This window comes from Suricata suricatta, chromosome 3 (assembly GCF_006229205.1).
Source record: "Suricata suricatta isolate VVHF042 chromosome 3, meerkat_22Aug2017_6uvM2_HiC, whole genome shotgun sequence".
In the NCBI taxonomy this organism is placed as follows: Eukaryota; Metazoa; Chordata; class Mammalia; order Carnivora; family Herpestidae; genus Suricata; species Suricata suricatta.
The window spans coordinates 86,029,411-86,048,327 of NC_043702.1; the positions used below are offsets into that span (position 1 = coordinate 86,029,411).

General features: G+C 36.0%; 1 protein-coding gene across 1 annotated transcript in view; it reads left to right on the top strand.

Moving 5' to 3' along the window:
• The window catches only part of LRP1B (LDL receptor related protein 1B), a 1,807,041-nt gene that overhangs the window by 1,509,291 nt on the left and 278,833 nt on the right, over positions 1 to 18,917 (top strand). Inside the window, exons 44-49 of the mRNA XM_029933319.1 lie at positions 85 to 277; positions 908 to 1,033; positions 4,917 to 5,045; positions 7,661 to 7,780; positions 15,384 to 15,497; positions 15,740 to 15,889. Of these exons, the coding sequence (XP_029789179.1) occupies positions 85 to 277; positions 908 to 1,033; positions 4,917 to 5,045; positions 7,661 to 7,780; positions 15,384 to 15,497; positions 15,740 to 15,889 (832 nt within the window). The remainder of the gene's footprint in view (positions 1 to 84; positions 278 to 907; positions 1,034 to 4,916; positions 5,046 to 7,660; positions 7,781 to 15,383; positions 15,498 to 15,739; positions 15,890 to 18,917) is intronic.

Consider the following 18,917-nt stretch of genomic DNA (forward strand, 5'->3'; position numbering starts at 1 on the left):
CTTAATTTTATTTTGAAGTGAAAGTGGATATAGATATAGGAATGCCTATATCTTCATTTCAAAATATATTTAAATTTATTTCAGGTGATTGTCAAATCTGGACCAGGAACTTTCCTCAGTTTGGCTGTTTATGACAATTATATCTTCTGGTCAGACTGGGGAAGAAGAGCTATTCTGCGTTCCAACAAGTATACGGGAGGAGATACAAAAATTCTTCGTTCTGATATTCCGCATCAACCAATGGGGATCATAGCTGTTGCCAATGACACCAATAGCTGTGAGTGACACTAGATACTAAATGTTTTTCTTAATTATATAATCTCTCAAAAAGCATCTATGTGTTCTAGTAATGCTTAGTTGGATTTTGTTTTCTCAAAGTTGCTGGGATAGTGTTCAGGATTTGACTGTGCAATATATTAATATCATCTGAAAGGTTTAATATACCTACTGCCGTCCTTAATTTTTCACCAGAGGAACAATTCTTTTTAATAACTTATCTCTGGAATTGTATTCTCTCTCATTCGGCATGTCTTTGAACATTCAAATCAAGTTGTTTCCTTGAAAATAATACTTCCTAATAAATAAGCTTTGTATCTGGGCTTAAAAAGTTCTTTTATCACTGGAACACCTACAAAAATTGCAGCCTAAAGTGTTGGTGTGGATTTTCATGATTCTAGTTCATGTGTTGCCATGGCATCCTTGACAAACGTTCTAGAAGCTGTAGTGATTTAGGTTACATGTTTTTCTAGAGTTATTTCTTGTGATGTTTGGATTGTCAAAAGTCCTGAATCTTTTTTATTTTAATCTTTGAGAGATGGGGGCAGTCTAACAGTTTACTATTAATCTGTATCTAACGTAGAATAGAAATTCAATATAAAATGTTACCAATAAAGCTTTTTTATTGCAGGTGAACTTTCTCCATGCTCAGTATCAAATGGAGGTTGCCATGACCTGTGCCTTTTAACTCCTAATGGGAGAGTGAATTGTTCCTGCAGGGGGGACCGCATATTGCTAGATGACAACAGATGTGTGAGTAAGTAAATTGAAGTGTGATATGACATGACGGCTCAAAGAGCACACACAGTCATTGAAATCATTTTAGTACTCATGAAGTTATGCTCTCCTCCAGTATTAGAGGCCCAGTTAGCATATGTCTCTCTTGTAAAAAAAGAAGTCGATTCACCGTTCTACTTAATTGTGACACCATACGATAGATAATGATTATCCAAACAGTGGCAAATGGTGTATTCCCCTTATTGTGGGCTGGAGGGTGTTGAAATAGTTAAGAGAAATACCTGCACACATAATCATCTGCAAACTTGTGGTCACGACTTTGAGAATTAAGTCAATAACAAAATTAATAAAGCTGAAATAAACCAGTATATAGGCAGTAGATCAGTAGCCTTGTCGTAAAACTACTCACAGTCCGTGACAGTATGTAAATGAGAGAGAATGGCTCATGCAGCTTATTTGTAATCATTTCCAAATGGTTAATTAAGAACGTAACATTTCAGCCTTGCATGATGTTTATACCTCCCGAAAGGCATTACAATCTTTAATTAGTACCATTACAGTATACACTTATTAACAGTTAAGTTTTCAAACTGTTTCCAAAATAAATAAGGGTTCAAGTGTTCCACTATGGCCATGAGAAATTAGCCGGCAACATACAGGATGTTAATTTATCTTTAACATTAAGACAGTTATGTATAACAAAGACGAGAGACAAACATCTTGCCAGAAATTGGTGAACTCACTCTCAGGATGTGGCGATTGTTTACTTTTTTCTTTTCTCATCTATGTCTTCGCCTTACATGTTTTCATCTTTTAAAAAAAGTCACTGGAGCTGGATATGCTCCATTGTATCAGATGGTATGTTTCATCTTTGTATTTGGTCTTTATTTACCAGGAGGATCTTCTCTTTTTTCTGTTGTGTACTTTAATGCAAGCACTTTAACATCATTTTCTTTACCTTGAAAACTATTGCACCTCATACAAGAACACAGATATATCTTTTCACATTGCAAACTAGTACCACAACCTGAAGGGCACCTTTTAGCAAAAGGAGTAAAAGATGTTTACTTAAGACTGTGCCAAAGCAAACCAGGGATGGATGCAATTGGTCAATGAACTTTAAATGAAGACAATTTTAATAATTCGGGCCACAGATTCCTGTATTTCTCAGTAACCCCGCACTTCCTTGAATTGTTCAGGCAATTGCTTAAACTCTCTTTCAGTTTGCTTTTGTGGTTTCAGCTGTAATGGTCTGAATCTGATGCCATCTGTAAGCCTGGAGTGTTAGCCATGCATTAGACGCACTCATGTTTCTTTCACAGGTCACTACAGGCCAGTAGAAAAGCAATGTCTGTAGTTGAAACAGCAAGGCTTATTTGTATACAGTGGATGCCTGTGCTCACTGCAAAATAGATTAGATACATCTGTCCCTACTAAGCCACCTGCTTCTCTCTATTGATGAGAGGGAATGAATCAGAAATAAAACTATCTTTTAAACAAGCACAATTGTATTCACATGCAACTATCGAGTGATACTGGATTCCTCAGAGCTGACAGACCTTTATAGAAGCATGCGGTATCCACGGGGCATTCATATTGAAATCCTGCGGTCCAGCAGAGCGATTGGAAAGTCACTTCTTGTCAAATCCATCTTTGGGAAATGGGGATATTTCTGGCGTATCTATGTCCACATCTGAATTAGTTCACCCAGAGCACTTCATGAATGTTAATGGGATTGTTGACGGGGTGAAAGGCCTTTTACTAACACCTCCCTCAGAGCCAGGGGGAGAAAGCATGTGTTGTCATCATTCTTGACAGAATGATTAGGCAGTTCCATTTTACACAACATCCCTAACCTTATCAACACCCGCAACAGAAATAAGAATAGCAAATATAATTAAAGTAATTACCTTGTAAGCGAATTAGAGGACAGCTGAACTACCTTTTTGTTTCTGCAAAACATAAAATAATCAATACTATTTCATATGAACATACCTAAGCAAGAATTGTGCTTATATAAGATTTGATTTTACATAATAAAAACATTTTTATTGTGAATTTTTTGGTTTCTCCCCCCTCAAAGGCATAATGATTATAAAAACAAAATTTGCATTTTGAATTATAACAGTTTTCACTGGGAGTGGGAAATTAAGCAGGATGTGTTGAAAGTAGACAGAATAAGTTAGGAATGTCAATAGACTCTCTGAAAGTTAATTTTGTTTAGCCCATGCTCTAATGGATCATGTACAGTGATGCCAGCACCCTGTTTAACATTTGTCCCTTTATTTTTTGAAATATTTATTTATTTTTGAGAGAGCATGGGTAGAAAAGGGGCAGAGAGAGAGAGGACAGAGGATCTGAACCAAGTTCTGTGCTGACAGCAGAGACCCCTATGTGGAGCTCAAACTCATAACCGTGAGATCATGACCTGAGCCAAAGTCAGATGCTTAACCAACTAAGCCACCAAGGTGCTCCTGTTTTTCTTTCGTTAAAGTTTTTAGATTTTTTAAGTCTTAGTTACTTTCTCTAAAATGACTTTCTACCTTAGTTAATGACCACTGAAATTTAGACTGCACCAAGAAAACAAAATGTTTTTGGAAAAATGAAAAAAATTACCAATGAAAGAGTTCATTTAGAAGTCATAGGTAGATTGGTAGATAATCTATGAAAATGAGATAAATTCTAGGAATAATAAAGAAAACACTGGAAACTTAAAGTAGTATTAATGGCTGTGTAATGGAATATTTCTGAAATACAGCTTTAAAAGTAAATTGGCAGCAAATTATAAAATTAAGATCCTTTCTGGATTAGTGGAGATAAATGAATTCCAGTTACCTCCAATATAATTATTATGACTAGATTTTGCTGTACAATTATTCAAGCAATGGACTGAATACAAGCACGCAAACAACACATGATGAAACCAAAAAATTAGATTCCAAGTGTTTGCTGCTAAATATATTACTTAAGAATAAAAATAAGCCCATTTCCTCCAGGAAAGATCTTTCTATAAACAGGGGTCACACACTGGCATTGCAGGGATGAAACATAGCTATAGAAAGATGTCTTGTTTTTTGTTTGTTTGTTCATAATTTGCTGCTGTGGGTCTTTGCTCATAGATTGGACAAGCCACCAAAAAAAGTCAGGCTTTTAATTCCATATGAAAATCTTGAGATTTGGAAGTAGGACAATATGGCAGTGGTCAGTTGGAGCCCATAAACTTTGGTGCATATGCGTTTCAGTTTATCAGGTTCTTCTGCCAGTTTAATCCATGGTTTCCTGTGCTTTCAAGGAGCAGGCGCTGGCCGTGTGTGTCAGTTCTGCTCCCTGGTCCCAACCATGCATAGAATAAGAGACTGAGGAGAATCATTTTAGCATTTCCAGTACTTCTGACCGTCAAAAGCTGCTAAAAGGTAGTTAGAGAGGAATATCAGTTGGAGGTAGAGATGAGATGGATCAAGTCAGGCATTAAAAAGAAAAGAATGCTACCCCTGAAACTATGGTAATATTGAGTGTCAACTACACTCAAATAAAAATAAATGAATAAATAAAAATGAGAAGTCCATGTCTGGAAAAAGTCAATGTGTTGAAGAGTATAAACAGATTCCAATAAGAACACACACACACACAAACTCTTCATATGTACAGAGCTATTTAGCTAGTTCTTTTTTTACAAATTTTTAAGGTGGACTATTAAGCAATATGCATAAATATCATTACCCAAATTTAAGCCCATCCTTCTTTCCACACAGCTATAGTCACAAAATAATTAGCAAAATATACAAATAAGTATAAAAGAAAAATACAGTGAGGCAACTCTCAAAAGTTTTAGAAAGGGAAGGTAAAAACAGCAAACATTATGTTTGTTATTGAGTAAAAACCTTGACCTTTTTCCATTTCAGAAAAAAATTCCTCCTGCAACATGTATTCAGAGTTTGAGTGTGGAAACGGAGAGTGTATCGACTACCAGCTCACCTGTGATGGCGTTCCTCACTGTAAGGATAAGTCAGATGAGAAACTGCTCTACTGTGGTAAGTGTCCCGTATGTAATGGCCTTGATTCAGAGAGGAGCTTGTAATTATTTTTGTAGTTTTTGGTTTGATTATCTCCATTTAGTTCATATGTATGATTTCCTGAATGTCTCTATTAATATGCAGGTCTAAGACAGTGATTTGGCTTTTTTCTTGATCAAACGGGGCTCCTTATTTCCTATCCGGTACCCACGATACTCAGTGAAGGCTTTCCATCTACAAAGTACAAATTTAAATACAGAGCCTTTCTTTGTAGCTATTTATTCATCATGTAGCAATACATTTTAGGGTTACATTCCTAAAAGCGTTAAGTCACAAATATTAGTTATTGGTAGATGTTGTAAGTTTATTCGGCAGCAAAGTTTCACCATCAGTCAGTAGCACATTGTTGAGTTGATATGAAAGTGTTGTCCTATTTTTGCCTCGAGGATTGGCCCAGGGCTAACGTCTTTGGGTACAAAGGCTGATTGCGTTAGCTATCCTCCCCAGCAAACATGGAGTTCCTCCAGCTATACCTTTATATGTGACACCAAGTGATGGTCAACCTTTTGCTCTCTCTTGGAAGTAGAGATTGGCTTTTTGAGCCCAGCAAGCTACTGATACTTACCTTCATCACCACAATATTTTTCCTGGATATTTGTGTATGTGCAATCATTAATAGTTATTGTAGAAATGTTTCAGATTATTTCTAAATTGGTATGAATTATTTTTCCACTACAGTATAAGAGTATTGATATTGTATGCCCTGTAAAATTCAGGAATCTGTATCTGGAATTTGGTTTCTACTTTTCTCTTTTGTTCCTTTACCTGGATAATAATTACACCTACATAATCAAAGAGTGGTTACACTAAGAGGAAGAGAGTTTGGGCAATTCACAGGCAGTTCTCTCCTTTATGTTGCAGAATCACACACTCTCCATTAAAATGATAGAGGTAATTTGTCCACAATTGATCTATAACTGAAGTCTTAGTGAATTTACCTCAACTAGCATATTCACTTGAATGAATAGGGTTATATCCTGTACACTATGAAAATAGTGAAGCATAAAAAATACAATCAGCTTGCAAATTTGCATTTATTATGAATTGTCTTGAGAATATATTTCACATTATTTTTATCTTCTGAAAAGTGAGATAATTTTCATGTGAGCAGGGGTTGGCAAACTTTATCTATAAAGGGTTACCTAGTTAAGTAATGTAGTTTTGTAGCCAAAATGCTTTCTGCAAATTATCCTTTATTAAAAAAACTTTTTTTTTACAACTTTTAAAAAATATAAAGACCATTCTTAGAGCCAGAGCTATACAAAAACAGGCTCACAGGCTGCATTTGTCCTGTGGGATACCCGCCTTGGTATAAATTCTAGGCTTTGGAATTATACTTGAGGTTAAATCTATGTTCCTAAACCTACTAGTATATGACTAGTAAGAGCAAGGGCACTTCTGTATATTTTAGTTTCTCATTACAAGACAAATCTAGTTTGAATGTTGATTCAGAACACTAAATAAACAAATATATATTTACATTTGCTTGATACAGAGCCTGGCACTAACTTCGTGTTCAGTGAATGTCAGCTATTATTACTCTAAGTGGTACCTTCCACCCCCTCAAAAAATAGCAGGAGACCCTCTTTTTTATTTTTCTAATTTTTTTAAAAGTTTATTCATTTTTCTGAGGTAGAGAGAGACAGAGCATGATGGGGGAGGGACAGAGAGAGAGGGAGACACAGAATCTGAAACAGGCTCCAGGCTCTGAACTGTCAGCATAGAGCCTGACACAGGACTGGAACTCACACACCATGAGATCATGACCTGAGCTAAAGTCGGATGCTTACCAACTGAGCCACCCAGGTGCCCCAAGGGACTCTCTTTACAGTAGATTTCAGAAAGCAGTTATTCTATTTAGAAAATATGATAGACATTTTTCAATGTATTTCTAAGTTTATTTATTTATTTTGAGAGAGAGCAAGAGCACACATAAACAGGGGAGAGGCAGAGAGAAGGGGGAAGAGAGAATCCCAAGCAGGCTCCACACTATCAGCACAGAGCTGGGTGTGGGGCTCAAACTCACTAACCATGAGGTCATGACTTGAGCCGAAATCAAGAGTCAGACATTTAATTGACTGAGCCACTCAGATGGCCCTAGATAATTTTTAAGAGAATTTATGATTGTTTAGGTAGCCTTCTGATTCACTGATTCGGGAATACGTGTTTTGCCCCTTTTTTTTTCTTGCTATAAAAATCCTTACGGGATGCAAAAGAGATGGGAGATAGATATTGAGAGTGTCTTTAGGAGTTTTGTGGTAGAGACTTATTTCTTGGGAGAGTTGAATATATGTTTATTTCCATGCTAGCTGACTCAAATACAAGAAACAGTAATGTGAGTATAATTTAAAGAGATCTCCAAGTATGAACACTGAATTTAAAAGACTTAGTTCTTTACTGAATGAACCACTTGATAATGCATAAATACTCTAATCCAGAGCTTCGATCCTGCACAGCACTTGTTTTATAGATCCATGATCCAATCATTATGAATGAGACCTCATCAGTGATTTTATTTTTTGTAAAAATACCTCTGTAATATATCCAGTTCTGTTTCTACTTTTATTTATAAGAAAACAGAAGCTGCCGACGAGGCTTCAAGCCCTGCTACAATCGCCGTTGCATTACTCTTGGCAAGTTGTGTGATGGGGAAAATGACTGTGGGGACAACTCTGATGAATTAGACTGTAAAGGTAAGTATGTGCTGCATCAGCCTAGGAATGTTATGATGCTCAGTGTTTCCTAAACTTTGCCACAGTGCGTCCCTGACAGGACAGTGGTTTCACCTTTGTGGTATATAGCACCTGATAATGTATATGGACCACATTTTAGCAGATGCTGTTGGAGGGGAGTTATTACAGTTCATTGAAAATTATGACTGTATTCCCTATTCTGGTTTTCATCTCTTCACTTCAAAACTCTTGTCATTTTTTTTTATCTCTTCAGTTCTACCTCCTGTTTATTGGACATTTCTACCAGAATGTGTGATACTTAATGTACTGCTCCAAAAATGTTCTCTATTCTCTGTTTTTCACATGAGTGTGTCTCATCATTTTCCTAACAACTAGACAGAAAAATTTGGTGTTATTCTGGATTCTTCTTTCCATTATATTTTATTACCCACATGTCCATACATCAATAAATCATCCAATTCTTTGAAATATCTTCCCTTTCAATCTACCTTGAGCCTGGATTAACACAGCACTCTTTTTTATTTATTATTAAATATATTTATTTTAGTTATTAGGGAAGAGAGAGTGGGGTGAGGTGAGAGAGGGAGAGGGAAAGAGAATCCCAAGGAGTCTTCACACTGAATGTGGATCTATCCCACCATCCTGGGATCTTCACCTGAGCTGAAGCAAAGGGTCAGACACACACTGACTGAGCCACCCAGACACCCCAGTACAGCAGCCCTTTAACTGGTCTCCCTGCCTCTCGTCTTTCCAGTTAATGCCAGTGTTATTAATCATGCCATAATGTTTTACTGAACTTGTTCTTACAGTAATTCCTGGAACCAATCAGCAAACCAGACTACCTGGGACAAAACCTTAGCTCCAACCCCAAAACTTGACAGAGTCTTTGGATAAAATACTTTACCAATCTGTGCCTCAGTATAAATGAGTATATTAAAGACTCAGAACAGAACTTGGCATATAGTAAATGCTTATATAAGGATTCACCTTATATTTTTAATCATAGACCTGATAAAGAATTGCAGATGAGTCCTGATGTTGACAAAATATACAAAAAAAATGGTGTAGTCTGACATTTAAGGCCTCCTAAAATCTGGACCTAAAATAATTTTCTAAACCAATTTACCTTTAAAAATCTGAGCACATTTAATTGAGTATAATCCATTAAGGACCAACACATAAAATCAGTCATCTTCCTGTTCTTAAGGAGTTCAGACTCCAAGTGCATGATAGTAATTTACAGATGAAGGTTTATATCAGGTGCTATAATTGCACATATAAGAATACAAAGTTTTTCTTGGGGGCAGTTGGAATAAAATATAAGTAAGGTGGAATGATCAAAATAGAAGATAATTCCAAGCAGAGAGACTAATATTGAAAGCTGAAAAATATTTGATATGGTCAGAGTCAGATTGCATATTGGCAAGTGGTTTAGAAAAAATGAGGCCAGTTAGAGGAAGGAGCAAGGACTTAAAGATGTTTTCTGAGCCATTTTAAGGAATTGAAACTCCACCTTCTAGTCACCAGAAAGGCAGTGAAGGTTTAAAGGAAGCCCAATGTAATCAAATTTATATTTCAAAAAAGGGGGGAAAATCTTTGTGAAAATGAAAGCTATAAAACTGAGATCAGCAAGATAAAACAGGACGCTATAACAAGCAGGAAAGGAGAATATAATAAAGACATTAAGCTATGATAAAGATAAAAATATCCAGCTGGAATGTGAAGGAACTGAACAATAGATATGGAAAATGGATTTTAAAGCAAAATTCATAAAACAAACCATGGGAAGGTAATAAGTTACTGTGTATTTTCTTGAAAAATGAAAAAAGGTTTTTCAAAGACGGTAAGCAAATTAGTCTGAGTTTCAGTTTATGAAGTAGAGTACCAAGTACATGGCAGATGTATATTAAATTCTTATGTTCTGGTGAAGCAGTAAGTCTTCCAAAAATATAGATAGATTTTATTTTACCTAATGTTATCAATACCGGCTGCTGAGTCTCAAAGTTAGTTCCCATTTCTTAGGCTAAACTTTTGATTTCTGTGTTATAACTATCTCAGTCATGTACTTGGACAAGAACTACTGCATTTATGAATCAAGTTTCAGTCAAGACTTTTCTTTTGTGATAATAATAGCATAAAAATCATAACAACGGGATACCTTATAAACAGCTAGAACAACTAAAACTTACGCCGTCAAACTCTTCCTCTATAATATAGATGCTTGAAGCTAAAAGGGCTCATGAAAACTCAAACATATACTTTATTACTAACTAGAAATTACTAGATTTAAGGGGGTAGACTAGCTCCTTTAGGATAAACAAACAGGTAGCTTTTTAGATGAGAGATTAGTTATGACAGTTGCATCTTTGGACTTGATTTTTCCCTCATATTATTAAGTCTATTCACATACTGTCCTTATAGGGTACATTTCACATCTTAGGGAAAGACTTCTCTGGGTCTATATCCCATAAACCAATTTATCTTATAAATCAGTAATTTAGATGCATATCCATCCAACTAATAGATCCTTACAGTACCCAAAAAATAATGAAATTTGAAAAGGAGCATGTAAGGGCTCAGGGACAGTGGAAAAGGAGTTCTCTTTCCAAGTCTTTTCTTCCAGATACACCTTCTCTGTTTCTATAGTCAGCACATGTGGATGCAGTGCTTTGTTGTACATATACATGTGCACACGTGGGCACTCACACATGTACACACACAATCTATTACGTTCTTTTAAAAAATGTTAGTGCTTTTTATTTATTTTTGAGAAACAGAGACAGCACAAGCCAGGAGGAGGGAGGCAGAGAGAGGAAGACACAGAATACGAAGCAGGCTCCAATCTCGGAGTTGTCAGCAAGGAGCCTGATGCAGGGTTCAAGTCCACGAACCCAGCCACTTAACCAACTGAGCCACCTAGAAGCCTCTAGTACTTTAAAAAAAAAAAGCAAGACATAAAAAAATTTAAATTAGTATAATAAAAGGTCAATATACAGAGAGAGAGTTTGATAGGCTATGGAGAGAGGCTCTGGTGGAATCACCTGTGAATTATTTGAAATCTTATTACAATTTTTTTTTCTTTAGATGTTAGTAGTAATTAATATTTCTTTCTTTTTTCTCTTTCTCTTTCTTTCTTTCTTTCTTATTCTACAAGGCAGAAAATCTGTTTACAGAGTGGAAATGGATATTATAAGGAATCAGTTTTGATTTCTTCTCCTTTTGAGGAGAACCAAAACCCTAAATCCATATAAATCTTTTATTACTGCCCTGAGAGTTTTAGACATCAGGCTTCCTGGCAGGGTGGAGGGAGATAACCTGAAGAATTGTTCAGAAAGTTTGTCATTCTGTATTCCTCTTCTGGTTGTGTGAGAGGTTGTGTGGATGGGTTCGAGAGAGTACATGATATCTCTTCTTCTCTCCCAGTTGATGGGTCTAATTACTCCCCTTGGGAAGTGCATGAACTTGCCTGGGCCACCTGGACACCTTTAGGTAGACTGGAGAGCTCAGTAGTTCTAAGGCTACCTAAGGAAGAGGAAACCGGTGTTTGCTTTATCATAAGTTCATAACAAAACCTTGAAGAATCCACAAACAATATGCTAAAGGAGGAGGATGAGCCTGTAGATGAAATCATCATTCCTTCTGGGTTTGCATGCCTTTAGAGCCTAAGCAGTAAGTTAAATAAAATATGTGGTTTGAAAGTAAACAGAAGAGATATGACAGCAAATTTAATGTTTTCTCTCTTTCTTTCTTTCTTTTTTTCCTTGTCAGCTTCTTTGTGCTGCAGGCTGAGCAGGGAAGTTGGAAGAGAAAACATTGACTTAAGTTATTTATAAGAAATGTCCTAAAAACCACAGATAGACCAATCGATCTTATATCCTTCTTATCTCATTAAATATTTTAACTGACACAGAGAAAAGAAAGCAGATGAAACAGGAAAATTAAGGAAGTGTATGAGGGGAAGAATGGTTTTATTCTTGCTTACCGCTGCTTTGATCCACAGTCCCTGTCAGGTCGTCCTTTGTAGTATCTCATTGCTATTCCTGGTGTGGCTGTGCTGTGTGTTCACTTACATTTTGTAGGCTTCCTTCTTTTGGACTATCTGGAGGGAAAAGTCTAGTATTTCTTACTTGGCTTATCTGTATTTGGACTACATTATTTTCTTTTCTCTCTTTCTCAGGACTTTTAGCCTGAGGTAAAATTGGCAGAAAGCTTTCATATTCCTTGACAAATTAGAGATTCTAGCACATTTCTCCTTTAAACATCCCTGTAAGGGTGAAACACATTTGAATACTTGACTGACCAAAACAAAGTGGGGAAGAAATATAGTTGAAGGAACAAAGAGGAAGTGTTTGGTGGAAGAGGCATTTGCTTACCTATTTACTGAAGTTGCTGCAGTTCCCATGGACTTCTCCTAACTCCCTCTCCTTCCTTGCCTACAGATGCTAGAGATGTTAACCCCCACAACCACCTTGCCTCTGTGGCAGATAAAATTCTGCAAGCACTTAGTATGTCCAGTGTCAGTGTGACTCAGCCCCTCGTTAACCCTCTGGTGGTTCCCAAACTCTACACCAAGTTGTAGACTGTGGAGAGAGGACTTGAAGTAAAGGGCCAGACTTCCTATTTGCACATTGCAGCTACTCTAATAGGCCTGCCTGGTTCTCCTCACCAAGATTCACTAGCCATGTTTTCTGTTGGAAAATGGAAGAAAATATACATCCTACAAATATTCTACCTTCTACCCAGTTCTCCTGACCCCCTACCTCATCCTTTTGCACAATGTGTTTTTTAAATATTATCTCCAAACGCTTCTTTTCAACTTCAGAGTTATAGTTTATTTTCATCTAGTCAGTCCTTTCTTTCTTCTCAGAATACCATCTAAAACTGGGTTCTACTTGCTGCACAATTCTACTCTTCTCACAAGGCATTCTTTTTTATAATGTTTTATTTATTTTTGAGAGAGAGAGAGAGAGAGAGACAGACAGACAGACAGACAGACAGGCAGGCAGTGTGAGCAAGGGAGGGTCCCAGAGAGAGACACACACGCATAGAATCCGTAGACAGGCTCCAGGCTCTGAGCTAGCTGTCAGCACAGAGCCTGACGCAGGGCCCAAACCCGTGAACCGCGAGATCATGACCTGAACTGAAGTCAGATGCTCAATCAACTGAGCCATCCAGGCGCCCCTTGCAGGGCATTCTTTACATGCACTTCTACCTGAGAGCCCCAACACAATTATTTTTGAAACTCCATTACGATGATATTGCTGGGTCTTGAGTCCTCTTAATTGTGAGAGATGCCACCCTCATGTCCACGGAATCATAATTTGCCTTTTCACTCTATGTTCCACCAATCTCTACTCAGATGGGTTCCCTGCCATGGACACAGAGGATTCTCTGGAAGTTTGGGGAGAGATGGAGGTGGTGGAATGAGTTTTGATCATCCCCATTGGGCTTCTTCTGACATTCATAAACTCTGTTAGCATAAGATAGAAACTCAGGGGTATTAAAAGATAATTTTTATAGACTTGTCTCAGAATATTACCACTGTCTAGAATGTTGTTTCACAGAGAAATGAATCCTGTTCTAAATAAAGGGACTGTACAGGATCTTTTGGAACACAACTTCTTAATAGGAGATTCTGATCGATAGCAAAGAAACAAAATGTAAATGCTTGTCATGATTGCTTTCTATGTTATATATTCCATTTACTGTTTCTATTGAAAAAATATTGAATGTAAAATGTAATAGAAAGGAATATGGAAGAGATTTTGCTTTTGTAGACATAAAAGAAGAATATCTGTTTTATTTTTCCTGTTTGGAACAGTGTATCTATTTCTATTCATAATAGCATTATCTGTTTCATATGATAAGATGTTATTTTTAATGAAGAAAACACTGAGGCAATTATAATTGCAATTGTAAGTAAAACATTTATTCTAATCATCATTTAAACACAAATAAGGATACCATGCAAGATACAATTAAATACAATAAGAACAGTGCATTATGAAATATGAATGACATATACACCCTTGAGTAAAATTTGCATATTTTAAGATAGCATTTTAACCATTTAGAATTGATATAATTTCTGTTTATCATTAAATAGGCTCTTTAAAATATCAACACTAGTAAAAGTGGCATAATCAAAGAGCCCTTCAGGTTGTACATTTACATAAGCAACCTGTGGAAATTTGAATTTGGAATAAAATTGTCACCCAAGTTAATCTAATGTACACAGCATGTCATGCACCTGTTCACAGCATATTGCTGGAAACCATTATATGGTAATGAATGTGTGAGCAAAGTCGAAAGGAGTATATGATTAAGCATAAGCTATTCTGTATAAGGTGTAGGTAACGACAGTAGCATATTGAAACTGATTTTCATCTAAGCATAGCAGGGAATTGGAAAGTCATACTTACTAACAATAGAGACAAGTCATACCACATTTATGCTTCTTGGCACGAGGCTTCCATCTTTCTTATAGCAAATATCAGTGATACGGCCACGTACAGGAGACTAACATGGCATGGACGGCTCTCTAGCATTGCTGAGCTATTCCCTGTGAGCAATAAAGCAAATGCTCAGTGCTCTTTCTATCTCAGTGTCGCTGGCTGGCAGGCTCTTTTTTTCAAAGCAGACTTCTTCTTTGCAACCAGATTGGGAATTTCGTGTATTCGCTCAATTAGACATTTGTTTAGTGTTATAACCTTGTACTTTAGAAGTTGGAAGGAGAAAGAATTTTTCAGCAACAGGCATTTTTTTTTTCATGTTGGGTTAGGGCTGGCCTTATATTATTATGGAAACAAGGCACAGTCCTTGCTTTCATGGAGCTTACAACTTAGTGGGGGAGCAGATACATAACAGGCAATTGCAATGAGGTATTGTAAGTGCCACAAGGGAGGGAACAAGTGTGCTACAGGGAAGACGTATGAGACTGCTAACCCAAGATTGCAAGGGTGGGAGCCATGGGTCAAGTTTGACTTCCCAAGGTTAAAAAAGTAGAACCAAACAAAACTATGTGAATTTGTTGAAATGCAGGTCTTCCTCAACTTATAATGCAGTTATATCTTGATACACCATTATAAGTTGAAAATACTGTAACTCAAAATGGATTTACTATACCTACCCTATCAAATCTCATAACAGACCAATCTATCTTAAACATGCTCAGAACACTTACAGTAAGCTATCGTGGGGCAAAAGCATCCAACAAAAAGCTAATTTTATAATAAAATATTGTGTATCTTATATAATTTCATGACTACCATGCTGGAATTGAAAAACAGAATAGTGTTTGAGTACAGAATGGTTGTAAGTATATTGGTTGTTTACCCTTGCAATCACGTGTCTCACTGGGAGCTGTGCCTGCTGCTGCCCAGCTTCAAGAGAGAGAGTATCTTATTGCATATCTCCAGCTCATGAAAAGATCAAAATTCTGTATTTGAAGTGTAGGTTCAACTGAAAACATATGGCTTTCACACTGTCATGAAGTCAAAAAGTCGTGTCGAACCATGGTAAGTCAGAGATCATCTGTTCTCAGAGTATTAGAGCAAGAAGTCACTTTTGTCTCATCTATTTGTTTATTTACCTGTTTTTCCAGTTTCAACCTGTGCCTCTGTTGAGTTCCGTTGTGCAGATGGGACATGCATTCCAAGATCAGCACAGTGCAACCAGAACATAGACTGTGCAGATGCTTCAGACGAAAAGAACTGCAGTAAGATATCCCACTACCTTTTGTTTGTTCCTCCCTGGGTACCTTTGGCATTCCATTGAACATTGCCCCATGTTTCACTGAACCTTGTCCAGAATCGGTGTGCAATCAACCCCTGTTGTATAGGATAATTGCATTTTTTTCCTCAGATGAGGTTAACTTTTCTTGTTTCTGTGACCTACATAGAAGGCTCGTAATCTTTACAGATGAGGTGTTTTTCATTTTTTCTGTTTACCTCCTTATAGATAATACAGATTGTACATATTTCTATAAACTTGGAGTGAAAGCCACAGGGTTTATAAGATGTAATTCTACCTCACTGTGCGTCCTGCCAAATTGGATATGCGATGGGTCTAACGACTGTGGGGACTACTCAGATGAATTAAAATGCCCAGGTAATTCTAGAAAGAAAAACGTGTTTGCCTTGAGATTTAGAGGTCATTATATAAAAGAAATCTATGCAATTTTATTCTTGATATCCAATGGTTAGGATTAAAATTCCAATAATATAGACTAAATTACAAGGAATCATCCTGTTCCAAACGTGCTGCTTGATCTTTTATAATGAGTTATGAAATGATGCTCAAGAAATCTGTTCTGTATTGGATTGATTTCCTTTAGATGATCATTTCATCATTAATCCTCTTAAATTTGATGATTAAGTCTTAAAATGTGTGGTCTCTAAAGCTCTCATGGAAGTATTACATACTCAGGAAAAAAGCATTCATGAACTAAAGGGAGAGAGACAGTGTCTCTCACCACTGGCTTTATTCAATGTCGATACAGTTTGCAGTGCCGTGTTAGGCTGTTTGATGAAGTTTGCACAATCTTTTGACATAGTAGCATGAGTAGCAGTTATTTTCACTGGATCAAGGTCAGAAAGGTATATTTATGTTTGGCTTTCTAACCATCTTTACATACATAAGCTCTGAAAGTGCCATCTACATTCTTAACAGAATGCTTTTTGTTAAAAGGTCATGCTCCTGTTCATTTCTAAGTATTTGAGAAAACAAATTTTTAAAAATACAGGAAATAGGGGTGCCTGAGTGGCTCAGTTGGTTAAGCGTCTGACTTTGGCTCAGGTCATGATCTCATTTTCTGCCAATACATGGCGTATAGTTTTCTTCTTTGTACAGTATTTTCTGAAGAGCAGATATCTTTAATTTTGATGTTTAAATTATCATTTTTTTTCTTTATGGTTCATGTTCTTTCTATTCTAAGAAATCTTTGCCTAACTCAAGGTACAAAATTTTTTATGGTTTAACTGAGATTTTTATAGTTTTTTGTTTTACATTTAGGTCTATTTCTTCAAGTTAATTTTGTATACAGTGTGAAATAAGGGTAAAGATTAATTTCATTTCTGCAGATGAAAGTCTAATTATTATTGCATCCTTAATTCAAAAGGCTACTCTTTTTCCCTTTAGATTATTTTGGCCTTATTGTTAAAAATCAATAAATTTCTATATGTGAGTTTATTTCTATACTCAGTATTTTGTTTCATTGATATTTATGTCTTTGTTTTCCAAAATGACATTGTCTTGAATTTTCTCAGGTATTGTTGTTCTGAAAATGTCTTCATTTAGAGTAAGTCTTAAAATCCAATAGTCCGGGATGCCTGGGTGGCTCAGTTGGTTAAGCATCCGACTTTGGCTCAGGTCATGATCTCGCGGTTCATGAGTTCGAGCCCTGCGTTGGGCTCTGTGCTGACAGCTCAGAGCCTGGAGCCTGCTTCAGATTCTGTGTCTCCCTCTCTCTCTTACCCTCCCCTGCTCACTCTCTATCTCTCTCAAAATAAAGACATAAAAAAAAAAAGAATGGAATTCTCTCCCCCAGGTCTTTACAAAATAAATAAATAAAATAATAAATACAGGAAATAAAGATGATAAATTCCTATAACTGGAAGTAGATATGCTTTATGGGAAACTATTACAGTAGGTTCTTTATACATTATTTCCTTCTCCTTATCCTATTGCTACACTCACTTTTTCCATGTTTAGTTGACATGTAAGTTTTAAAAAATATTTTAAGAAGTTCTGTTCAAAGGTATTCTATACAGCAGTGGCACACACACAATATATGGTGATGAATGATATCCTTAATAATTCATAATCTATCACTTAACTCAGCATTAGCGGACTCCTTTTATTTTTTTTAGTTTTCCTGCTCAATAATGTGTAACATTCTTGATATCATTTTTGTTCCTTCTGTGTTTGAAGGGCTGGCTGCATCCTAGGAGGAACTGGAGAACTTTTCTAGTTCTATGGAGAACTTTTATATGCACTGTGGCTCATCACAGCCCTTCCACATTTTATTTTTAAATAAAATGTTTTAAAGAGATATAGTAATATTGATTTAGACTCATGGAGCCAGGGTATCTAGAATCATAATCCATTGTTCTTTCTACAAAAACTATTTTCCTCATTATGGCTGTAATTAATTTTTAAAATTAACTTGAAGGCAGCCTATAATAGATACTCATTAATCATACATACATATATACAGAAAAACTCTGTTGTCTTTATATGTTTCTAATGTTAAAAATTACTTTTAAAGTTTAATTTTAACATTAATAAAGAATTTTGATTATAGTGGGCAAGAAAGAAGGGGAGATCATGTAGACTGAAGAGACAGGTAGATGGACAGATAGGAAGCCAGAAATGGGTCAATCTAAATACTTTAGATGATATCTAGGCAGTATCCTAAGAAAAAGTAAGACATAAATCACACTCATAATTTTTCTATCAGTTTAGTGGTGAATTCCATCCAAAATTTTATTTTTATCTTCAATTAAATCCACAAAATTGACATTTGAAAAAAGTAAAATGGAATTGTTATCTTAATGTAGTTCATAATGGATTATTGTTGTTTCATTATTATAGTGCAAATGGATTTTATGGTGATGTATATTCTAAGGTTTGCTTCCAAATTGGCTATGGGCCAGTCAGTCTAAATCTATGTAAACCTGAAGGTGCAAGGAAAGCAATGACATTCAACAGAGATAAATTTATTCTTTTATATGCTCTCTTAGAAGTGATAATAATAATAATATTCCACAATCTAAAAAATATGTAGTTTACAAAGTAACTTTGTGTGCAGATACTTATTATTCTCATGATATTTCTGTAAGATACAATTTCAGTGTAAATTGTTTTTCTTCTTAAAGTAGAGAATGCTTATATAAACCTTGTCAAAACATACTCTGAATACAGGACAGTAGGAACACCCAGCCCATACCTTTTCTGTAAAGATCTGCTAATGTTTTTTAATGTTATTTATTATTATGAATATAGAATTACAGGTATTTTCCACCAAGAATTTTTCTTTAGCCTTAGTCCCATTCACTTCATAATGATCTCAGTTTTATTTTTCTGTTTTGTTTTGTTTTATTTTAATTAATAGTACACCATATTATTTGGATTTAAC